Below are 26,215 nucleotides of genomic sequence, written 5' to 3'. Positions count from 1 at the left end.
CTGGTGATTAATATGTTTATTAGTCAACACCATGCCCATAGCTATATTTAGCATGAATATAAATTACAAAAAGTCTAGGATATAATATACATTTTGAGTGGGGTAGAAGAAAAGAACAGCACCCATTTTCAACCAGAGGAAGAACAGTTGTACCTTTGGCAGACCTGATTTCTTTTATGTATTTTTTATTGTACTTTAGATAAAGGTTTACAGAACTAGCTTCTCATTAAACAGCTAGTACACATATTGTTTTATGACATTGGTTAACAACCCCACAACATGTCAACACTCTCCCTTCGGTTCCCTATTACCAGCTTTCCTGTCCCCTCCTGCCTTCTAGTCCTTGCCCCTGGGCTTGTGTGCCCCTTTAGTCTCATTTTGTTTTATGGGCCTGTCTAATCTTTGGCTGAAGGGTGAATCTCAGGAGTGACTTCATTACTGAGCTAAAAGGGTTGCTGGGGGCCATACTCTTGGAGTTTCTTCAGTCTCTGTCAGACCAGTAAGTCTGGTCTTTTTTTGTGAGTTAGAATTTTGTTCTATATTTTTCTCCAGCTCTGCCTGGGGTCCTCTATTGTGATCCCTGTCAGGGCAGTCAGTGGTGGTAGCACCATCTAGTTGTGCTGGACTCAGTCTGGTGAAGGCCGTGGTAGTTGTGGACTATTAGTCTTTTGGACTAATCTTTCCCTTGTATCTTTAGTTTTCTTCATTCTCCCTTGCTCCTGATGGGGTGAGACCAGTGGAGTATCTTAAATGGCTGCTCACAGGCTTTTAAGACCCCAGATGCTACTCACCAAAGTACAGTGTAGAATATTTTCCTTATAAATGTTATGCCAATGGTCTCCACTGCCCTCAGCCCAGTAATTTGGTCCCTCAGGGGGTTTGGATGTGTCTATGGAGCTTCCATGACCTTGGCAGACCTGATTTCTGACAGTGTTCTTTCTTCTTCCTGAATGGACATTACCCTCATCCTCTCTCTTACCCTTTAGATCAGCATGGCTTTTCACTTCTTCCTCTCCTTTTGCATCGCTTTCACCCAGGAAAGTACTCATTTATTTTTTTTTTCTTGTTTCAGTGAAGTTAAGCTTTCCTTAACTTGGCTTCACTATTGCAAATTATGGTTCATTTTCAAGCGGGGATGTTTCAAAAAAGCTTCCAGAAGCCCTAGTGTTGCATTATAGAACGAGGCCTTTCATTTTAAATTGTCTTTCCAGGCATGCATGTAGATTTCAATTCTTTCTTACCACAATACAAAAAAGATTTGTGAATAATTCATGAGCATGGCATTTTAAATAAAAAAGTTATTCTCCTACAACAGATTTGAAAAGCTGAAGAGTTGTACCAAACTTTATATTTAAGACCTTTCAAAAATAAAAACTAAGCTCTACTATAGATGGTTTAAAGTTAAAATACTAGTTTTGTTTAAAATATTTAAACTGTGATATTAATGTAGAAAATTGGGAAAGAGAATAACTTGTTGGGCAACTACTATGTGCCAAATGCTTTAAATATTTTTTCAAAAACTCTCTGTGACAACTTACTTGCGAGTTAAAAACTGATGGCCGTGTTTTTTGTCCACGGTCACATGTCTAGTAAGTGGGAGTTGGGCCAGGCTCAGAGGACACTTAGTATGACTTAAAGTCCATTCTCCCCCCTACATTACACACTGCAAGCACAACAGATGCTCAAAAGACCGGCTGAGTGAAGAATGGATTTACTTACATTGTTGTTGGTCACAGCAAAGTACTGCAAATTACTCAGATACTGGATTTCTTCTGGAATGAAGGTCAGATGGTTATAGCTTAGATCCAAATAATATAGTTTGGTGCATAGGAAAAGCTGCAGAGGCAGATTCTCAATATTATTATGGTCCAAATAGAGCTGCTCTAGGTTAGATAATGCCCCAATCTGGGCGGGAATATAAGCAATGTTATTGTGCCACAACTTTAAGCAGGAGAGATTCTGGAGATGCTGAAAGCTAATGATCTCCTCCACAGTCTTCAGGTTATTTTCTTTTAGGTCTAACTCATGCAAATTGTTCAGGCTGAAAATGGAGTGTGGAATGCGTTCCAGGTCACAGCTGATCAACTCGAGGCTTTTCAGATTGACCATCTTTTTCAAGTTGTTCAACACAACCAATTTGCTTCCCTCATTATCTAGGGACAACTTCTGCAGTGAAGGCAGGAGGTCTGTCACGACTTGTGGGATCCGGGAGAGGCTGCTCTTCAAATAGAGAGTCCTCAGGTTTTTTAAGTCCTGAAAACCCTCCATCTGCATGGTGCTCAAGTGTTCCGGCAGGACACAGCCTGACAGATAAAGTTCCTTGAGATTCTTCAGGTGAAATACCCAGCGCGGAATTTTTCCCATCTCAGTAAATTTCAGGCGTAGGATTTTTAAATTCTCCTCTAGAAAGACCAGTGCAGGATGGTCTACCACCAGAGAGGAGTGGGACACGTGAAGCTCCTTGAGGTTGACCAGCTGAGAGACTGTGGACGGCAGCTTGACCTCAGGGATAAGCTCCAGGCTTAGCACTTCTATTTCAGTGAGCTCAAAGACATTGTCTGGAAGACCATTGAGCATGAAAAGACGCAGTTCTACCTTGTCCTGGGAATTTCTCACAAGCTTACTTTTCAGTTTCTCAACTGTCCATTCATTGTTGAGGTTGATCTGTTTCAGTTTGTTCTCACTGACCTCCGACAGGAATATGGAGAAGCGTTTGGAATAAAGAGGATCATACTGATCAGCCAAATGAAGGATGAAGGCAAAGTCATTCTTGACGTCAGGGATATCACTGTAGTTGCTTTTTTCTCTTAATGCCTCAAAGGAATATTGTTTCAGGGAACTCCTCAGCATCCACCACAAGCTGTATGAGGAGGTGAGACCGTAAAGTATAACCAAAATGACATAAAATGAAGCCAGGACTTTAAATATTTCTGCCAAGGAGTAGACACACTGGTAGCGCTTATATCCTGTAAAAGCCTGCACATCAATGGAACAGTCAATTTCAAGAGTGATATAGGTTAAAAAATATGGAACGTAAGTTATGATGAGGGCAAACAAAATGACCTTAACTATTATCTGCTTCAGATACACTCTATAAATGATATCCTTCTGCTCCACGTGCATGCGGAACCTTTTCACTTTTTCAAAGATGGCTTTGGCTTGTTCCCCCTCCTTCTTGTCTAGGACACTGGAAGTTGGGCTTTCTATGCTAGCTGACTCCAAGCCTGGCTGTGGGTAGGGCAACGACTGCTTGTTGGAATCAACATCAGCTGAACACCCTGAGGATGAAAGCAAAACCTTAGACTTGGAGAGTGTCAGAGGCCTCACGGACTGCTCAGCTACCGTTTCCGATAGGGCTCGAGTGGTCCATGGAGAATCAAAGCACTTGTGAAGAATGGCCACAAAATGCTCAAGCCTGGAACTGGTACTGGGATAGTGAAGCCAAAAGTTGCTGCAGGCTGCAAAGATGAGCGTGTGCAAGAGCACCAGGTAAGGGAAGAACTTGGCAAACCAATGGAGCTGTTTCTCGTAACAGACAGCATCGATGTAGGAGTACTGCTGCCGATGGAGGTCGTTCTGGATTCTGAGGGGGAGCGGGAGTGGGGCCCCACGGTCAGAGGACACGTTCATGCTGGCTTTCAGGATGTCCCAAGGCACGGCACAGCGATTGTTGAATTCCACCTTACATGGAAGACAGCACAGAACTCTGCTCTGCGTGAGCTGGAGCGCTCCAGCCAGCACAGCCACCAGTAGCATGATCAGGGTGATGTAATACCAGAAGACATCCCACCACGGTTTTAAGATGTGATAAGATGACTGGGCGTCTGCTAAACATTTTAGCTCTGTTAGTGTAATCATGACTTTTGCTTGTAGAAGTATGGAAACTGGAAGAAGAAAACAAAAGAAAAATCACTGAAGCAAATGCCCCAAAGAAGGCATTGAACTCTAATGCTTGTACAATTTAGCTCAGGGAGCAAAACCTAGAAGACAGAGAGGATTGAGCGGCACATAGTCTTCTGGTTTCACCTGAAATTTTAGGCTATCCCAACTCTGCACTGTAAAGTCCTTGAGATGGGACACTATCTGGTGAAGGTCAGACTGGACGTGTAAGGGTGCATGGGGGCAAGAATTCAGGCAATTATCTAGTTACTTCCTGGATCTCGATTCCATGCTGGGTAATCATAAACCAGGAGCCAATAATTCTTCAACTGACAATGGGAAAACTTCTTGTTATCCTACAGTTTTCTAACGGTCCCTCCAAAAGGTCTGAATAAGCTCTATTCCATGCCTCACCCCCATGTCTGAAGCATCAGCTACAGCCTAGAGCTGTGTTGTAATAACCGCAAGGAACCCCCTTTGAGGAAACACCACTTTATAAAACTATCCCTTAAGCTTGGAGGGAATCTACTGATTCTATGCTCACAAAATGGCATTTAATGCATTTTCTCCTTTTCCTTCCAAGCTCTTGCTCTATAACAAGTACATGTCCAACTTAGAGTATTTAAAAGTTAGGAAACAATAGTAATAGCTTAAAAAGGGATAGGAGAGAAAAACCCAATTAGAACACTCTACAATGGGGACCCTCTCTCTCATGTTTAATGTTTTGGTTCCAAGTACTAACATGATAAATGATGAAGGGCATACTCTATTATTAAGTTTTTTTTGCTGTCAGAAAAACAAGATGGTTTTTGCATTTCCCTATTGAAAAGTATTTAGACAATCTCCTAGGAATTTTTCTCAGCCTTACATAAACCAATTTTTAGAAATACTGTTAGTTAGTAATAGCTAGACCACCTGTAAGATGGCATAGAGTAAGACAGATAAAGGGAAATATTTGGGTCTTATAAAGTATCTTTTATAAAAAATAAAAATAAAAAAAAAATCACAGAAGCATGGCCACCCTTTGTTGCTGGTCTAGCTGTGACCTTACACCCAAGGGTTTCTCCTGAATTTTCTTAGGTCTCAAGTTTTATCATCTTTCTTGGGCTTGAGATTTTCTCTATATACCTCAGTATTAGTAGCTTTCTCTCTCTCTCTCATTAGTTATTCTTCCAGGGAATGGTTTTGTGCTTGAATGCCAGAATCACACTGCAAAGGCCCTGCTATCTGTTAATATTGTCTGTTGTGCTGGTCAGCCTCAACATACCCCTGACCATCTTCTCCTGGACCATACATCTTCATGCTTTTCCATTAGGGCATCCCACGATCCCTGATTTTAACTGATGGACTGAAGCAGCACTTTCTGCCTGAATAAAGGATATATACTCATATTATGGATTCAACTTCCTCTTAAGACTTACAGCTTGATTATATAATTCTCCAGGGTTTTCCTCCTTTACTCTAGCTTACCAGTTGCGGTTGAGTTGCCTCCAACTTATTGTGGCCCCATGTGTGTCAGAGCAGAGTTGTGCTCCACAGGGTTTTCAATGGCTGATTTTTTTGGAGGTAGATTGCTAGGCCTTTCTTCTGGGTGGATTCAAGCTCCAACCTTTTAGTTCGTTAACTGCACCATCCAGGGACTCCTTACTGTAGTTTATAGAGGACCTATTTCTAATTCTAGGGAGTCCCAGTGTCACAGTGGTTAAAGCGCTCGGCTGCTAACCGAAAGGTCGGCAGATCGAACCCACCAGCTGCTCTGCAGGAGAAAGAAGTGGCAGTCTGCTTCTATAAAGATTTGTAGCCTTGGAAACCCTATGGAGCAGTTCTATTCTGTCCTATAGGGTCACTATGAGTAGGAATCAATTGGATGGCAGTGATTTTGGTTTTTTGGGTTTATTTCTAATTCTCAACTCCTCCCATTCTGCCTCACCCTACTGCAGTTAACTAGAATTGTGTGCCCAGGCAAGACCAAAAATACAATAAGAGGATTATAAGAGACAAATGAAAAGTCCTGGACTGAGACCCCAAAATACTGTAAGACATCGTGGGGTTGGGGGGGCATGTTAGAAAACACTGCTAGATGAAAGAACATGTAAAAAATACCCAGGCATTTTATTTGACATGTATACTTTGGCCTAATTGTGTGACAGCTTATTAAGCTAAAATAGCAGTTACAACTTTTGGCCATATGTATAGCTGGACCCAGATAAAGGGGTCACAGTCCTGTGCCTGCCTAGTGAGATCACATCTAGAACCCATGGTTCGTTGTAGTTTAAAGATTAAATGGCAACAAAAAAATCAGGAGATACTTGTCTACAAATCATTTCCTGCAGAAGAATACAGATAATTGATGATGTTCAGCTAAGCTAAAAGATGACTGGGGGGCCTGAGAATTTCTTTACATTTTTGCATAACTCCCTCATGGATGAAAGAGTGTTTGTTTCAGAGGCAGAACTAGGTGGGAGGAAGTTTTAGAAAGTCATATTTTGATTCATCTGAGGTGGAATGTCCACAGAAATGGCTGCTCTGTGAAATAGTTAAGCACCCCCTATCCTTAGCAGGGTCTAAGTGAGTAAGATGACTGTGTGTCAAGGATTCAACAAAGGAATTTTTTTGCAGTGGAGGAGTGGACCAGATAATCTCTAAGGGCTCTTCCAGTTTAAGTTTATGGTTTTATTTGTCCTCTCAAAGGTCTTAAGAGTTAAATTCACTTAAGATATGCAACTGAAATTGAGGAAGAATATAAAGCACAACAGCTATAACAATGATAAAGGTATTTGACAGAGTGATTACTCAACAAAGAATACAACGTTGCTGAACAATCTGTGTAGTAATTGTTAAATGGGAACCTAATTTGCTACGTAAACTTTCACTGAAAACACAATAAAATATTATTAAAAAACAAAAACAAAACAAGGAAATACAAATCAGCATGGACCAAATTTATGCAGTTTAAATATTTATACTTACTATAATAAAAAAAGTAAATCAAGTAAGTTGAATTTGCTTCAATCAGGAGGTCTACACCTTTTGAAATTTCTGAGACACACCATCTCTGTGTTTGTCTTCATTCTATGAGAAAGCAGATAATCCTGAACTAGCTAGTCATTCAAACAAAAAAAAATTAGAGACACTATCTTTAGAGACCCTCTCCATTATAAGACATGATTTACCAAACAGGGGTCAGTTAGTTCACTTTTCACCCTGGGGCACGTCTGGCAAAGCAGTACATATAGGGCTCTACCAGTGGCGTAGTGGTTAAGTGCTACAGCTGCTAACTAAGGTCAGCAGTTCGAATCCACCAGGCACTCCTTGGAAACTCTACAGGGCAGTTCTACCCTGTTCTACAGGGTCACTATGAGTCAGAATTGACTGACAGCAACGGGTTTAGTTTGGTTTGGGTTACCCTGGCGGTGTAGTGGTTAAGAGGTCGGCTGCTAACTAAAAGGTTGGCAGTTTGAATCCACTAGCAGCTCCCTGGAAACTCTGTGGGGCAATTCTACTCTGTCCTATAGGGTCACTATGAATTGGAATCGACTCGATGGCAATGGGTTTGGTTTTTTGGTTTTGGTACCCACACATCAAACCATAATTCAACTTTCTTCCAATTTCAGAGAAGTTTCTACAGAAATTTAGATGAAACATACTTTAAAATCCTGTCTGCAACACTAGATTTTTTGAAGCAGCCTGCATATGTTTATTTTTCACTCTGTCCCCATACATAGTTGGTCCTACTTGCATTTGTCAGACGGACTGTCAAACGATTGTCAAACCACATGATTCATGTACCCTCATTAGAAACCACACATCTATCCAAATAAGAAGGCTCAGCACTCCTAAAATTTAGCCTACCAATTTTATTAGAAAATGTCAAAAGTTTATAAACCTTTCCAGATATAGCTCAGAAATATGGCTGAAATTATATTATTTTTACACAGAGTTAGACATCAGATTAGGTGTTTTTTTTTTTTTAAATTTTGGAAGTTTATTAAAAACCATGCTAAGCATCTACTTCAAAAAATCATTTGTGATAGTTTAAATTATATATGCATTGATCAGTTTGAACTGTGAGAAAATTCTGAAACACTAGAATCTTTTTAATTAGGTGTGAAATTGTATTTTTAGTGCCCATGCAACCTCTAAAAAGTTGCTGTGAAGTTTTTTGTATTTGCTGTGAAGATATGATCTTATTTTTGCTTTACTAAGTACTTGAAATTTAAGAGTACTGATCTCAAATTGTATTTAGGATATTTTTAGCAGTAATCTTGGGCCCCTGTCATCTCAAAGATCAAAAAGTTGGGCAGGTCTAAAATTTACTTTGGATTTACCAATCCATGTGCAAAGCCTGCTTTATAATTACTGTATTTTTATGCAAATAATGCATGTTACACTTTTTTTTTTTTTTGCCAAGCACCCCCTCCATTTTTGTAAGTGCCATGCTAATTTTTTTACATGTTGCTGTAAAAGAAAATTAGCATAGCTAGCTTACAAAAATACCTGGGGCGGGGGTGGGGGGGTGGTAGCTAGGGTAAGGTTGGCGTTATTTGCTAAAAATATGATAATCCCCATCCAGTATTAAATTGTTTTGCTGGCAAGAAAGGACAGTTAATATGTATGACAACCTAGCTGTGCACTCATAATTAACATGCCACCACTGGAGTATAAGTTTTTAACTCACAATTCATTTTTAAAAGGCTTATAACATATAATACATGACTGCATTTATGCACAGCGAGCACGGTAAAGACATTTGAAGGTGTGAAGCATTTTTCATATTATTCTATGGCACTGCATCTGTAATGTGCTAGAAAAAAATTTATTGCATAATCCAAGCATGCTACTCAGCCATCACAATATTTCTTACATAATGCAGTTTCCCTTAAATACTACAAATACATTTTCTACTTTAAAAACAGTATCTCTGGAAGAAAAAACCATGAACCTCAAACTGATGGTAATACTTTTAAATAATCATAATGACAAACCATTATGAACTCACCTGTCAGAGGACCACAACTGAAATACAGGTTTGCTGTACTTATTCTAACTGAAAAACATTCATAAAGAACTTTTCCTGCTCTTTTTAAAAACTATACACTTCATCTCTAATCACCTAATTTAGATTTTTTGATGAATTCCTCATCAATAGGAGACCAAATAAAGATCCATTATTATGAATAATCTAATATCCGCCTTCCTACTTTCAAAGCAGTTTTCACTTACATTTGTTTCATATTTACAACAATCCATTGAGATAAATATTATTACTCTTCACATTTTATAAACATGGGAAGTGATTTAGGAGATAAAATTGGAATCATTAGTCCCTGTCCTGGAGCATAAAGAAATGTGACCCAGCTGGAGCTGGACTCACAAGGACACATCAACTGGGCCCTGAGGCATAAAGACAATAGCTAGGACAATCTTGAAAAATATCCTTTAGGGAAACTTTCACATAAACAGGAAACCCTGGTGGCGTAGTGGTTAAGTGCTAAGGCTGCTAACCAAAAGGTCGGCAGTCGAATCCACCAGGTGCTCCTTGGGAACTCTGTGGGGCAGTTCTACTTTGTCCTACAGAGTCACTATGAGTTGGAATCGAGTCAACGGCAACAGGTTTGGTTCACATAAAAAAATCACAAACAGAGCACAAAAGACCCACATATTTTCAACTCTTCTCTTTTTTATTAGGGTTTGGTAAATAGTAGGAGCCCTGGTGGTGCTGTGGTTAAGAGCTCGACTGCTAACCAACAGACAGGCAGTCTGAATCCACCAGCTGCTCTTTGGAAACCCTATGGGGCAGTTCTACTATGTCCTACAGGGTCACTATGAGTCAGAGTGGACTCGATGGCGTATTTTTTTTTAAGTAAATAGTAATATTTGTTGGCCCAAAGAAGACCTTCCTGACTGTAGTTACCAAAACCTGTGCCAATGATTATTAAGAAAAACAATTAAAATGTAGAATCACGGTGATTTAGCAGTGTTTAGCCAATCCGTGAAAAGGTGAAGCTTTCAATAATTTTACTCATTTGTAACGTTAATATGTGCTGCTGATTCTGTTCCTTGGACTTGGGCAGACATGGCTCTGGCAGCATGCTTGTCCATTTCCCACTTTTGCCTCTTTGAACATATGCGGAATAAAATCTTTCATTTTGCTTTACTATAACTTTGCGGTGATTTTACCCTAGGACAAAAATAAGGCCCAAAGTAGTTTTGTCCAAGGTGACAAAACCCATAAGAAATGAAATTACCTCTAGAACCTAGGTCGTCAGACTCAAATCCCAGGCTTGGTCCACTACAGACCACACTGCCTCATTCAATCCAATTAATTATGCCACAGTCTCAGTTCTCTCAAGACCTAAGGAAAAGGCCAACTATGTAGCTCTCTTCCCAATCTTACCCCCAACATCTGTATTATAACCAGATTCTGTTATACTTTTGAAAAACAAGAATGCAAATGTATACTTTTCTTCAATGCCTCCAGTTACCTAGTGTATAATCTTCTTTCTCAGCTAAACAGTTTCTACTAAACATTTTCCACCGAACCATCTAAGACTTAATATTTAAATGTATACCATCTGGATTTAAAGATGCATGAAAAGTCTCAAGCACTCCTATGCATTCTACGATGCTAATTTTTCTAACTGAAGTGCTTAACTGGAGAGAAAGCGCATAGCTGTCCTTTGTCATTACTATATTTAATACTGTTTGTGTGTATACGAAATTTTTTTCCACACCGTATTTTAGCAAACAATGAGAACTCAATCCAAATCAGATCCTATTTCTAACATACAAATGTTCTAAATTAGATCAAAGAAACAATGTTAAGAGTAAAGGATTTTATGGTCCTAATCCCATTCCTTCAGCTTTTAAACATCATTAAAATGTCATAAAAAGCTTTTTAAAGTACATAAATTCATTTGACAAGTTCACCCCAAATTCCCTAAGACTGGAACAACAACACTCGTTAGGCATATTAACTTCTCAGTAGTCTTTATTTTACTTCGAAAGCATTTCCAAAATAACCAGTGAGAAAATAAACACATGATGATTATTAGCTGGTATTCAGAGTCATTATATTCTAAGAATTGGATGCTACTTCAAAGATGTCCATCTCTGACTCCAGGAAAGGCTATAGCCAAAGACTTCAAAATGAGGATTTTCTATACCACGCTCATTGAAAATTGATTTAAAAATCACCCTATGTCTTTTCAAAATGTTTTGTGCTTGCTTCTCATCGAGATGTTTCTTGGGTTTAACATATATCTAACTGCAATTTAAATTCACATCCTTGGTTCCTATTTCTGGGGGAATAATGCTTCAGTACCTGATTAATTTGCTTCACTTTATACTAAACCAGTTGCCATCAAATTGAGGTGCCTTCTTCTTCACAGCCCAGTAAACTAACTGTTTGCACCTCCCAAGGACTCCTTTCTTTATACTAAATAACTCCTTTAGCCACTCTTCAGAGATCTAATGACAAGAATTTAGCATTCCTCAAGTACTTTTAAATGATCACTAGCAAGACACTTGATATACAAATTTCCTTAGGCCCCTTACAGTTCTTTCAGATCTTGTCAGTATAGTGACTTTCAAATAACAAACACCCTTCCCAAACTTAGTCATAGTCTGGAAACCTGGAAGGGAACAAAAAGATTTATCTTGTAGAGTGTTTCTCTAAAGTTAATGTCCGTAAAAATCACCAGGAGAGCTTGTTAAAACTCTCAGTGATAGGCTCTCCACTCTCAGCGTTTCTGCTTCATTAAATCGGGGTTAAGCCCTCAGAATGTGCTTTTTTTAAAAAAAGCAAAAAGAAAGTTTTATTCGGCATACATTCAGAAAGGCAAAAGTGGAAAACAGATAAGTATGCTACCAGAGCTAATGTCTGCTGAGTCTGAGGAGCATTACAGAATCATCAGTATCTATTAACATCACAAATGGGTAAAATCATCGAAAGCTTCACCTTTTCACAGATTGGCTAAAAACTGTTAAGTCACTGTGATTCCACATTTTGAATTGTTTTCTTAATAATCATTGGTACAGGTTTCAGTAACAACGGTCAGGAGGGTCTTTATTGGACTAACAAATCTTACTATACACTAAATGCTAGTAGAAAAAGAACGGAAAGGATGTGGGTCATTTGTGCTGTTTTATTAGTTTATGTGAAAAGTTCCCTAAAAGATGTTTTCCAAGATTTTCCTAGCTATTATCTTTATACCTCAGGGCCCAGTTGATGTGTCCTTATGAGTCCTTGTGGGTCCTTGTGAGGCCAGCTCCAGCTCCAGCTGGGTCACAGTCTAGGACAGGGAATAATAGCTCCAATATTAAATTCCTAAATCATTCCCTCCTTTTGATTGGAAATTGGAGATAGCACATCTGTGATTACTATCTGGACTTGGTTGATCTCCTAGACGATGGCCACAGCTGGCTCTTTAAACTCATGGTGCTGGTTTTCCACTGGATACCCTCTAGTTCTTCACTAGGCTCTTAAGAGCAACGTTCTCATCAATCGCATTGCCAAAAAGAGCAGACTCAATGTATATCAACATTTTAGCCCAAGGCCTTTTGCCTTTTAAGTGTGTAAGATAACAGAAGATAAGTATTATTATCAAGATGTAGACTAAGAATATTACTATTCCTTGTAATAATGATCTAGCCTATGTATTTATTCCTGATGGTAATCAACCAAATAAATCCAGTGTTTGGGAGGGTATTACAGTGTGTAACCAAGTAGATTGCTGTCTAATTCTACAACACAGACTACCTTCTTGGACTAATAAAAAATCTCAGGCTGTTCTGTTATCTCTTGGCTTTGATAAGGTCAGAGACAGCTGTTGTGTTTCCATCCCATTAGCAACTTTGTCTGCTATTTTTCCCATAGTAATTGATTAATTTCTTAAAGGTTTCTCCAACTCAACTATACTGTAAGCAGGAATTAAAGCTACCAACCCTACCCTGAGTTTTGGATCAAAGCGTTTTCTTCTGACTCTCATTTTACAATGTGTAACAATTTAACATTACCTTTTCAGTATTTACTAGCATTATTACTATGAATATCTAAAGGTAATCCTAAAGTTCCTAAAGTGCATTGCCCATGCATTCACCAGGAATCTAAACAAGAGATTGCCCACGTAAATTCACTATCTGTTGGAAAGGGATCATCTAAACTAGTATAGTTGGATCCACCACACAAAAACATATATCCATAAAGAGCATACAAAATTTGTCTAGAGGAAATAGTATAGAAAAATGTATATATGACAACCAAGTTTCCATTTGAGAATACATGATTAGCAAGATAATACAGGTTGGACCTCTCCTATTGGAGATCTTCAGTTAATCTATTTAAAACATATTAAGTGTTCTTCCCGAGATCAAGCTGCCCCTCCCTGGTTTACCTATTAACAGTCATGGGTCACCTTCTCAGAAGCAGAACACTAAATGGTGTCTGAGCCATGAGATCAATCTCCTCTGAGAACCTGGTTTCTTTAAGATACATAATTTTCTGTATAGCAAGGAGGTGATGGTTTGATTACAAACATTAGACAGGTTTCATAGGACACTGTCATGAAGAGTAATTAAATTAATTACTGATTTACCCTAAACATAGTTCTCAGTCTAAACTTTGTAGTCAGTTTCTCAAAACAGACTGAATTCTTCAAAAAAGCATAAAGCCCAGAGCAAAATGGTCTTACTAGTTTATCTGGACAGAATGTGCATTTCTAACAAGTTCCTAGTTAATGTTGATGTTGCTGGTCCAGGGACCACTTTTTGAGAACCATAAATCTAAGTCTGCAGTTCTGTTTTAACCTAACCTAAACCTAGGCCCCACCCCACAGTGATTTAATTGGTGTAGATGGGGCTAGAATCTTGTCCCCCTCTCCCAAATCTCCCCAGGAGAAAAAAGTTCATAAGATTGAATGGCAATAAAATATCCTGGAAAATACTTACCTTTTAAGTCTTCTTAGAAGTTGCACTAGATTTTTAGGATGCCTCCCACCTTCTAACTCCACAGACTACAAAGTAAAGCTACCATCTCCTACACAAACCATCAGACTTAGGAAGGTGAAAAGTACAACAGTGAGTCATTGACCTACAGAGATTTGCAGAATGGATTTAATGAGGAGGGGTTAGAAACAAGGCAGCCAGGTGAAAGCCTGTTTAAATCCTGTGGGCAAGAAATAATAAGGGTGAATTTTGCTGTAAGTTTGAAAAGAAAGCAAAGAATGAAACAGTCACTGCAAATAAAATTTTAACACTACCTAGAGACATCAGATAGAAAGGTCCAGAGAGAAGCAGGAATGAAATGGATTCAGATTTTGAGCCTATGTTATTATAGTATCTTTTACAGTTTCTAGCACATGGTGCAAAATAAATATTTGTACAATAAATGATTGAATGAACAAAAATGCAGAAAAAAAGGAACAATAAGGCAGGAAAAAATCCATTGAGATATTCAGGCAGGTTGTAATCACGTGACAGAGCTTTTCCCAGGTAGGATACAGATAGAATTCAGCAGGATACAGATAGGAAGCAATCTGGCTAAAGAATACTGCATATTCCAAAACTTAATGGCTTAAAACAACAATAATGTTTTTATTTCTCATGGTTTTGTGGGTGGTTCTTGTACTTCATATGGTGTCAGTTGGCACAAAAATGGCTGGAAGGTCCAAAATGTCTTCATCCATTAAGCTCGTTGTTGCTACTATCTGCTGGCTCATAACTCCTTTCATCTGAGATGTTACACGGCTCTTGAGTGTCCTCACATAACGGCGTGTCTGGGTTCTAAGAAGGTGCATTCCAAGCACAAAAGTAAAAGCTACAGATCACTTACAGCATAGCCCTCGAGGAATCACAATGTCATGTCCACCATATTCTACTGGTCAAAGGAATCACACGGCCAGCCCAAATTCAAGGAGAGGGGAAAGACTACCTCTCAATGAGAGGAGTGGCAAAAAATTTAGAGACATCTTTAAATCACCACAGTCCAGACTATCTGGCCATAAATGATTTGCATTCCTCCTATATGCAAAACACACTCACGCTCTCCCAGGAAGTTTCATCCTATTACGGCAACAAGCTCAGGCTTGAAGTTCAGGATCTTTCCATCTAAATCAGATCCAGGTGCAGATTAGGATCCTCAAGTGTAGCTCTTTGGGTGTGGCAACTTGGATACAGAGACCCATGAACTGATAAAACAACTTAATCTGCCTCTATCATCCAACATAAAATGTGGTGGCAGAAACAGCGTCACTACATTAGACATGTATGTTCAAACAGTGGGGAAAGAGGACGTACATAGCAGTCACTGGCTCACAGTAATTCTGAAATCCAGGTGGGCACATGTTGCCAATTCCCTGTTCTGAAGTCAGGGAATTTTTGTTGATTAGGGTGCAGTTCTGTTCTCTGAGAGTGGGTATCAATGAATCTTTGCTCTACCCTCTAAATTCTTGACACAGCATTCTGAATCATTCTTCCTTTCCCATAAGAAATGGCCCATGTTTACAGCTGAGTAGTTTTCTCAGTCTGCCTCTTGCACATTAAGTATTAATGCCCAGAAGGCTCTTTTCATTTTGAACTATTTCAGTCTCTTTCAGTCCAAGAGTGTAGTCCAATATAAAGCCACTAAAAACTTTGTGTGTTTCCTATGAAGCTTATTACGGTTCATTCCATTAGATAGAAGCTATACTCACAAGTTCTTTTGACAAAAATATGCCAACAGAGTAGCTCTTCTCTACTTTGGACTGCAAATCAGGATGCTGTGAGACAACACTCTTAATATTCTCAGAAGCCCTTCCCTCTAGCTGAGAAGGTTAAGGAGGCACTGACTTAAATATATTTGAAATCTATAAAAGGGTCTTATCTCTATGCCCTTGACTTGATTTTCACCCTGAGATCAAGTTTTACTGGCAATACTTTGGATTTGAACTTTAGACCTGAAGCCATCCAACTGCTCGGTAGAGGAGCTGGGAATTAAATAGTTTTATTTTCCCAACCTAGAAAGTTCTAGATTGGAAATAATTCTTCTAAACTCTGCTTAAAGTCTAAATAATCACTTCTTTAATGCATTACTTGAATACTTTAATTACAGGTGGCTAAAAAAAGTCAACTGGCATTTCTAATGTTCTGCTGGGAAGTCTCCTAAGCTATATACACAAGTTCATTAGATTTAATTTCTATCTTCCATGTTACTGTAGATGACAATCTTTCCAATCTTTCTGTTAATATAAAACAAGGGTACCTTTTTACAACCTCCAATAGAAATTTCCTCACTGCCCTTCCAGCCACCATTAGTAGTCTTCTTACTGCCCCTCAGGCCTCCATTGCCACCTGGTCCCAAAGCTAATACCATATGTTTTAGATTTCTGTTATGGCAGCATCTTACTTCTAGATACCGATCTTTATTTTGGTAATTTATTGCCGTGTAACAAACCACCCCAAAACTTAGTGGCTAAAATAACAATTCACCATTTCTCATAATTCTGTGGGATGATCAGGCAGTTCTTCTATTTCACAAGGTATCACTAGAATCCTGGGATGGCTGGAAGGTCCAGAATGCCTCAATCACATGGCTGGCAATTGGTGCTGACTGCTAGCTAGGAGCCCAACTGGTGCTACTGGCCAGAGCCTTGCCTTTTCTCCACATATCTGTTTAGGCTTCCTCACAGCAATGTGGCTAGGTTCTAAGAAAGAATATTTCAAGCATGCAAAAGCAGAAGCTGCAAATTTAAGGCCCAGCCATTTTTGACACATTATACTGGTCAAAAAAAAGAAATAAGGCCAGCCCAGATCCAAAGGGAGGGAAAACAGACTCCATCACTTCATGGGAGGAGTTTGCAAAGTACTTGCAGCTATCTTTAATCCCTCATAGGAAGACATAAGCATTTAAGTAGTAGATAACCCGTTGTCTTCAAGTTGATTCTGACTCATAGAAACCCTGTAAGACAGAGTGGAACTGCCCCATGGGGTTTCCAAGGAGTGGCTGGTGGATTTGAACTGCCGACCATTTGGTTAGGAGCCAAGCTCTTAACCACTGCGTCACCAGGGCTCCAAGTAGTAGACAGTGCCATAGAAATGAATTAATTTTTTAAAAAAAATTTAGTGAGTGAAGAACAGAAATCTCTCTCTCCTAGATAATACAGGAAGTCCCCAACTTATGACATATTCGAGTTACTATGAACCGCGCTTACCACCTTTCTTTTTTTTTTTTACATCTTATCGTTAGTAATATGTACTATATACAATGTAGCAGTGTGCAATTTGCTGATGTTATCATTCTCAGATGTTCAGTGTTATGATTTACTATTCAAAACACTACCAGATAGTAGGCTATGGCAATAAGGAAAACTAAAAAAAAAAAAAAAAAATTACGTATTCGACTTATGTCAGAACCAACTTACGATGGAGTCGCTGGAATGGGAACCTCGTCGTAAATTGGGGACTACTTGCGTATCAGATGAGGAAGGATTATCAGGCAAGGAAGAGTTCAGGGGGATAGAGAAGCAGGATATTTCTGGGCACAGAAACCAAAGAGTTTCAAGGAAAGAGTCTGACATGGTCAAATAATACGGAGAAACTAAAGGACAACAGACACTTATAACTACCATTCTGCAGCTTCTTACCCAAAGATGTAGAATGGTAGTAAGTCCGTGAAACAATCATGCATAGTGTTCTAAATATTAGGAAAATTATCCTAACCATTGGAAGCCAGAAGAGAAACTTACTGACAATTAATGCCATGGAAACAACTCTACAAATCCTAATTAAATATGAGCTGTTCTGAACTTTTAAGAAACAGTGATTCACTTTTCCTTGTTTCTGGAAGTTTTGGAATACATCACGTATTTAATTTAGATAGTAATTTGCTTTTCAGGAAAAGGCCTCTCAATTCTTTGATGCTTTTAGTAAGTTACCAAATTATCTAGAATACCTTTAAAATGAAAGCAGCTGCAGCTACATTAATGTGCTATTGACACTGGAGCATAAGCACCAGTGGCTGGATAATTCTTAGAGAGAAGGTAGTCTCAAAGGCAACCTCAAGCCCTTCTCTACCATCTTTCACTGTTTATTAAAATATTTTCCTGATCTGCCCAGGAGGCAAGCCATAAATAAAGTAGAACCAAACCCTGTGCAGTCTCCTGTGAATCACACATGCTCTCCCCTCAAATGACAGACTGATGGCAGAGATTATCATTCTACTTGTTGTTGTCATTGTTAGCTGCCATCGAGTCAGTCCCCAAAACTCCTGATGACCTCATGCACAACAGAATGAAAAGCTGCCCGATCCCGTGCCATCTCCACGATCAGTTGCGGATTGGACCATTGCGATCTACAGGGTTTTTGCTGGCTGATTTTCAGAAGTAGATTGCCAGGCCTTTCTTCCTAGTCCATCTTAGTTTGGAAGCTCCGCTGAAACCTGTTCAGCATCATAGCAACACACAAGCTTTCAATAATAGACAAGTGGTGGCTGTGTATGAGGTGCATTGGCTGGGAATCAAACCCAGGTCTCACACATGGAAGGTGAGAATTCTACCACCGAACCACCACTGTCCCCTTCATTCCACTTTTCCTAATTCTTCCACAGGTGACCTACCTCTCTCAAGAGCAGAATCATCTCGACTAATTAAACCTAAAAGAAACCTTAGGGATAAGAGTCCCACTTTATTTTACAAACTAAGAAACTAGAGGAGTTTCAGTGGCTTCTCTAGGGTCATACGGTAGCACAGGCAGTGCCCAGGTTATGAACGTCCCAACTTGACAGACAACTCGTAGTTGTCCTTTAACGTTATGTAAATTTACCCTCACTTTGAAATGACTGAACCAACCTCTAACCCACTGCCACTGAGTCGATTCCGACCCATAACAACCCTACAAGACAGAGTAGAACTACCCCATAGGGTTTCCAAGGAGCAGCTGGTGGATTCAAACTGTCAACCGTTTGGTTAGCAGCTGAGGTCTTAACCACCATGCCACCAGGGCTCCAATCCCTACTGGCAACAAATTCTTTGTCACAATCACTTTCACTTGCTGCACATGCAGCTTTTAAATCACTGAAAAGCCTTTTCTTGCACTGAAGTAAAGCTAAATAAGAACCGTATGCATCTGTTCCGACTCACCTACAAATTTGACTTAAAGACTTTACATAGTTAGGAATGGATCTCGTTTGTAACCCATGGACCGCCTGCAGAACATGGGCCTATGGCCAAGTCTCCTAATTTGAAAATAACTGGGAGGTTGGCAGCACTGATTCTAACCACGTAGGCCAAAAATAAAACAAGGTTTTGGAGTGTGAAGCCTCAAATATAGTTCAGAATATTTCATATATATGAATGTTTAGGATCCCTGGTGGTGCAATGGTTAAGTGCTAGGCTGCTAAGTGAAAGGTTGGTGGTTCAAATCCACCAGTGGCTCATTGGGAGAAAAGATTTGGCAATCTGCTTCCGTGAAGATTACAGCCTAGGAAACCCTATGGGGCAGTTTTACTCTGTCATATAGGGTTGCTATGAGTCCGAATTGACTCAACAACACACAACAACATAAATATATTTAGCACAAATCAAAATGAGAGAGATTTAGTCTCTGGGACAGACAAACCAGTGCAATCTAGATACATTTAAAAATAAATTAAGCAACTAAACTCAATCCTTTCTCTAAAATTAACATTCGTATGCACTCAATCATGGAGCGCGCCTGGCACAACACAAGGCTAAAACCAAAACCAAAGCTGTTGCCATTGAGTCGATTCCGACTCATAATGACCCTACAGGACAGAGTGGAACTGCCCCATAGGGCTTCCAAAGAGCGCCTGGTGGATGTGAATTGCCGATGCAAAGCTCTTAACCACTGAGCCACCAGGACTCCATTGTCACTGCTTTCAAGGGATTTACAATCTTACTGTGGAAAGAAGACATGTGCATTTGAAAGCTGGCATAACTATCTTATACTATCATTCCCTTGCCAAAATCAGTGGGATGACAGGCCAAACCTAGTAAGTCTTACATTTGGTTCCAAATAAACAAAATGCCCAAAAACCACTGGTGAGAATACTGCTGAACAGCAGCATTTGTCAGAGAGATGTCAGGATTTTAGTCCTTCATGCAACAAATATTTAGAATGCCTACTACGTGCTAGGTGGAGTTCTAAGTGTTAGGGTATTACAGGTGTGTGTGATAGACAAGATCCCTGCTCTCATGGAGCTTACTCTGTAGGGTGGGAAGAGACACAATAACCAAATATACAAACATGATAAGATCAGAAATACTATAAAGAATATAAAGCTACTTTTGATTGGATGGACAGGGATCTCTTTTGAGGTAATACCATTAGAATCAAGATCTAAATGGAACTAGCCATGTGAAGATGTTGGGAAAGGTCATTCCAGGCAGAAAGAGCTACAAGCTCAGCATGTATGATGATCAGACAGGAGGACACTCTGGCTGGAATGGCATAAGTCTGGGGACAGTAGAATAGTGACAGCATGCAGCCAAGGCAGAGTTTAGATCACATTCCTTGAGTGATGGATAAGCACTGATGGGTCACAAGTAGAAGAGTGGCAAGAGTTGATAACAGCTTTTAAAAGTTTACAGTCAACTCAGTGAATCAGTAGGGGAATGAAGATATATCCAAGAAGTCAAAGGATTGTGACTATCTATAAAGAGAAGGGTGTTCAGAATGCTGTAGGTTACAGATCCACTGTCCTCATCCTGCTTCACCTGGACTCTCAGAGCTGCGAGACACACATTTAAGACACATGCTACATTCACAAGACAAGAGTCCCGCTATTTAACACAGTGTACAAATTCATTACTGATTATGTAAACTCAAAAGCTCTGCCACACAGTTAATTTAAGATAAATCTTATAAAGATTAACTATGAAAGAGGAATGATTTGCAGGCAGCAACAGAGCATAAACCCACTGCTATTGAGTTGAAACCAAGTCAAAGCGTTCCTACAGGACAGAGCAGAACTGCCCCACAGGATTTCCAAGGCTGTAAATCTTTACAGAAGCCGACTGCCACATCTTTCTCCCAAAGAGCAGCTGGTGGGTTCGAACTGCCGACCTTTTGGTTAGCAGCCGAGTGCTTTAACCACTGTGCCACCAGGGCTCTGTGGGCTTGCTTATTTCTCTGATCTGCCTATTTAAGAAAAGCATGGCCATGGTTTACTTATGGAAATGTATTTTTGCCTCATATCATTGGATTTTCTTGATGTTATTATAAAGTTTCTCTAAACACCATTTGTAATGGAAGTATAATAGTTCATAAGTGGATGTATCATAGTTTATGAAATCATTCCCCTACTCAATGTTAGAGTTTACCTTTTTATTACAAACAATACTGTAAACATCTCTGTACTCTGTTCATATATTTCCTTTGCACAGGCTTTCAAAAGTGAGATTACAAATGCTAACTTAAACAAAAATCAGGATAAATACTGACATGAAATCTAAGTTGCTCATAGATGTTATATTTCTTAGAACTTTAAACAAATGACAAATACCAGATATACACTCATATATATGCTTTCCTATACATAAATCTCACAAAGGACAGGAAGAGGACATTTTACCAAAATGTATCAGATTCAAGTTTCTGTGTATAAAATGGTTTAAAAACATCAAAGGGACTTTACCCAAAAGGTCTGTAAAAATAGAAATCTCTTCACATACTAAGTATTCAGTACTCATTTCCCCAAGCTACCAACCTAATTGTAATTATCTTTACCATGTGTTTATAATTCAGAATGTTAATCTTACCCTATGAATGCTGGTCAACCGGAAACTCTGCAATTACTTTCTATTTGAAAAATTCCTAAAAAGAAATCATAAACATACTGTTATATTTTACTCACTTTATCCAGGATTGAAAGACAATTTATCCACTTACGTGGTTCTAAAATTTCCAACATCTATAATAACTTTAGGAAATATACAAGCGATAAGCTTCTTTTTTTCTTTTTAAAGTGAGTGTTGTTAAAGAGATCATCTTCTGACCTCTCACAAACACTGTTAACTAATACCCGGAGAGAGAAGCAAATCACTGTCACAGGTTAAAAATTTATTCCTCAAGTTCCACCCATTTTACAAATAAAAAGACAGAAAAACCCATGGGGAGAATCATCTATGCTTCTTATAGAAAATAGGGGAAATGGGGTGGGGAGAGGACTTCATATTTGGCATATTTTTCTCCTTCCAGTTTGTTTGTATTTTTTTTTTGCTGGCTTGCCAGTTTTACACAATTATGCCATTGTAAAATTCAATGACAGAACAGTGTACTTTTGCCTCTTGTATCATTGGATTTTCTTGATGTTATTATAAAGTTTTTCTCTAGACAGCATTTGTAATGGAAATATAATAGTTCATAAGTGGATATGTCATAGTTTATGAAAGCATTCCCCTACCGAATCAGATTTTACCTTTTTATTATAAACAATACTGTAAACATCTCTGTACTCTGTTCATATCTTTCCTTTGCACAGGCTTTCAAAAGTAAGACTGCTGGGTCAACAGCATGACATTTTTAAGATCCCTGACATATATAATATCAAATTATTTCTCAAAAAGATTATATTAATTTTATCTTCTATAAACAACATATGAACAGCACCCTCACCAGATTTTGGAATCATTATTTAAAAAACAAACAAAAACTTTGCTAATTCTATACATGAAAAATGATCTTATTGTTGCTTTATTTTGCATTTCTTTGATTGACTTGAGTTGAATGCTTTTCGAACATGTTTTATTAGCCAGTTTCATGCCTCTTTCCCATTTAACATTTACATAAAGCAGAGGAACAGTGTGCTGAGAAGATATAAATGTAGGACTTAATGAAAGCTTTCTCATAATGACAACCTGTCATCTCTGGGTGAAGCCACTGCTGTCAAGCAAAAGGAACAACAATATGTAGCTCAGTTTCTCCATCCAGGCTAAAACCAAACCATTCAAACTAATTTTAGAAACTATAGCAAAGTTATGGCTTTTCTTCCTCTCCAGCAGCACACAAAAGTACCAAGCTAGAAGAATGAAACATGAAAATACTAAATGACGATTCTCAGAACAGAATGAACAGTCCATATTAGGCAGGATAAAAAAGGATGCAGACTGTCACAGAAACTCTGATAGACCCAGCTGCTGTGACACGCGGTGGCTTCAGTGGGTTCTTCTGCTTGCTATGCTAATGAATGTGACAAAACTGGTTTTCCCTATCCCCAAAAAACATTTTTCTCTCCCCAGAGTCAAGATGCAAGATGTGTGTATTTTAACTTAAAAAGTCAGCTCCGTAGGGAGGGGGAAGAAAAAGATACGATGTAGAAAATAAAGACAAATACTTAGAGGAAAAAACAAAGTCAATTCCGAAGATGACCTAAAAAATGTTATTCTAGAAAATTTGAAGATGACAAGCATTTGAGAATTCCCTTCTTTCTCAAATAAGAGCTCTTTTCAGAAGGTTCCCAATGTTGGCCACATAAAGAAAGACTCCCAAGTGACTGAGGATTAAGGAACAATACAGGACAATCAGCTTTCTGACAGAAAAACAAAAGGCCCCAGGGCTGTCACTTTGAAAGCTGAGAAGTCTAGGTGCTCTTATTTCCTTCTGGCCAGTGGAGATAGTGGGGATTGGTAAAACAAACTCCTTTGTAGTAAAGCAAAGAGCTACTATAACATTTTGGAATCAGAATGTTTTCCGTTTGGTTGAATCTGTCTTTTAAGAGAGAAATAAAATCTTAGAGGAACGATTTAGCAATAAGTCAAGGAGCTCTGGTCGAAAGAACTGTTGTTAAATGCATAGTCATCTGATCTCATTTTGCAGATCAGGTACGGCAAGAATCAATGCAGTATCATACTCCTCCCCATCTTGTGCAATTCCACAGTTTAAGGCTTTAGGTTACTTAAAAAGTCTCCTATTTCACCAAAGAGAAACCCTAGTGGTGCAGTGGTTAAGCACTTGGCTGCTAACTGAAAGGTTGGTGGTTCAAATCTACCAGCAGCTCTAAGGGAGAAAGATGTGGCAGTCTGCTTCCCGTAAAGATTTACAGTCTTGGAAACTCTATGGGGCTTTTCTACTCTCCCCTATAAGGTCGCTGTGAATTGACTCCGATGGCTGTGGGTTTTCTGGTTTTGGATTTCATCAAAACTATGAATACTAGATGTACTTAAAACAGGGAAATCTCACTTTGTCATCTGTCCCACCCCGGAAAAGACAGAACCACATGTGTTAGCCTCCTCTGATTGCCACAGGCCGAATTCACTGCTCCCTCATCTGTATTCCTAGAACATTTTTACCAATATTTCCTTTATACTGTTCTATAGTACATGTCAAGCTATTGCCTTGAGTTCTTTGAGGGCTGGAGCAGTATCTTACTTGTCTTTATCCCCAGGATCTATCACAGTGTCTCTTTCCAGAGCTAGATTAAGGGCCTGGATATTATGGCAGCAGCCGTGTAGCAAATCATCAATGGGGTGTGGACCATGTCTGGAAACTCAACTAGATAAAAGAAAAATAATATTTACCAGAACTTTTCTCAGGGAAGGTACTGAATGTGGTTGGAAGGAAAGGTAAGGAGTCTGCTATTTTTCTTTTGGTCAGTTGGGATCCTGAGAACTGGCAAAAGGGGGAAGTAAAAACTAGTTGTTGTAGAGTTGATTCCGACTCATGGTGACTCCATGTGCATCTGAGTAGAACTGCGCTCCATAGGGTTTTCAATGGCTAATTTTTTAGAAGTAGATCACCAGGCCTTTCTGCTGAGGTGCCTCTAGATGGACTTGAGCCTCCAACCTTTTGGTCAGCAGTCTAGGGCCTCTTTTCTTATCTGTTTTTCATACGGGGCTTTGCTTCTCCTCTTAAAAATGTTTTGAACAAATATTTAAAGAGTAACAGTTTGAATAGGTATTAAATCTTTAGCCTGTCCAGAGTAACAGAGTTCCTACACGGTTGCTTGCTGGGTATGCAAGTGGTTTACAATTAGCTGCTAACCTAAAGGTTGGCAGTTCAAATCCACCCAGCAGGCTCCATGGAAGAAAGGCCTGGTGATCTGTTTCTGTAAAGATTACAGCCAAGAAAATCCTATGGAGCAGTTCTACTCTGACATACAGGGGGTGGCCATGAGTTGGAATCAACTTGATGGCAACAAGTTTGGTTTCTTTTGGGAGAGTGCCTACAGGTCTGTCTTGCTCCTCTCTACACTATAAATATTTAGTAAATAACTACTGTGGGAATGAATGATACCAGATCAAGATGAACCAACGACTCAGTTAGTAACCAAGGGTACCCAAAAGGAGGCCTGGCTCTCTGACAGCTCTGTGAACACAATCAGTGCACATACAAGATAGGTCTGGACAGGTGACAAAGCAAATGGTGCCAATAGAGCCTCGGGCAATCAGCATTTCCATCACCCCGTGGCAGGTGCAGAGATTCAGAGGCAGAGGCTAAATGTTCACTATTCAGTAAGAAGGGAGGAAAATCCATACTTGCCAACTTACCCACCAAACATGACATCTCACAAATCTGAATGGAGAACTGCTGTCAATTTCAGCATGACTGGCTGCATTATAAGGACTGTGAGTCATTTTGAATCAGTGATGGACCACTGGGATAAAGGCCACAGCATTCCCAAATGACCTTAAATCTTATCAAATTATGACTGCACAATTATTCTTGTGCACAAGTTAACCTTAATATAATGCAGCAAGAATACAGGACCAGTGGAAGCATCAAGTTATCACCCAAACAAGGATATTCTGTATCATGCTGTTCTGTGCCTGCTTGTTGTCCTGTCTCCCTTCCCCCAAGACCATGAGCTCTGTGAGGGCAAGGACCATTCTCTTCTTTTTTTTTTATTGTACTTCAGGTGAAGGCTTACAGAACAAATAGTTTCTCATGGAACAGAAGTACACATGTTATTTTATGACACTGGTTAACAACCCCACAACATATTAAACCTCTAACTTCTCAACCTCTTTTTTTTTCTTTTGGTGAAAATACACATAGCCAAAGATATACCATTTCAAAAATTTCTACATGCACCGTTCAGTGACACTGACTACACTTTTCGAATTGTGCTGTTACTCTCACTTAAGATGAAGGCTTACAGAACAAAATAGTTTCTCATTTAACAGTTACTACAAATGATGCCCTATGACAATGATTAACAATCTCACAACATCAATAATATCCTTACTCAACCTTGGGTTCCCTATCACCAGCTTCCTTGTCCCCTTCTGCTTTCTGCCCTTGTCACTGGACTCCTGTACCTTGTTAGTCTCATTTGGTTTTACGGGGCTGTCCACTCCCAGGCTGAATGGTGAACCTCGGAGATAACTTCACCACTGAGCTAAAA

At 39.2% G+C, this 26,215-nt stretch overlaps 1 protein-coding gene across 3 annotated transcripts in view; it reads right to left on the bottom strand.

Moving 5' to 3' along the window:
• Positions 1-26,215, bottom strand: part of LRRC8B (leucine rich repeat containing 8 VRAC subunit B) — an 83,237-nt gene that overhangs the window by 7,798 nt on the left and 49,224 nt on the right. For 2 of the 3 annotated variants that reach the window (XM_004378719.2, XM_023733388.1), the window contains exons 2-4: positions 21,633-21,687; positions 6,850-6,951; positions 1,720-3,884 (exon numbers count right to left, since the gene is read on the bottom strand). In XM_004378719.2, coding sequence (XP_004378776.1) covers positions 1,720-3,858 — 2,139 coding nt within the window. In that variant the 5' untranslated portion in view covers positions 3,859-3,884; positions 6,850-6,951; positions 21,633-21,687. The remainder of the gene's footprint in view (positions 1-1,719; positions 3,885-6,849; positions 6,952-21,632; positions 21,688-26,215) is intronic. The other variant, XM_023733389.1, reaches the window with a different exon arrangement.

This window comes from Trichechus manatus, unplaced genomic scaffold, assembly GCF_000243295.1.
Source record: "Trichechus manatus latirostris isolate Lorelei unplaced genomic scaffold, TriManLat1.0 scaffold00058, whole genome shotgun sequence".
NCBI classification, from domain to species: domain Eukaryota; kingdom Metazoa; phylum Chordata; class Mammalia; order Sirenia; family Trichechidae; genus Trichechus; species Trichechus manatus.
The sequence above is the reverse complement of the archived record's forward strand: the minus strand, read 5'-3'. Positions and strand labels throughout refer to the sequence as shown.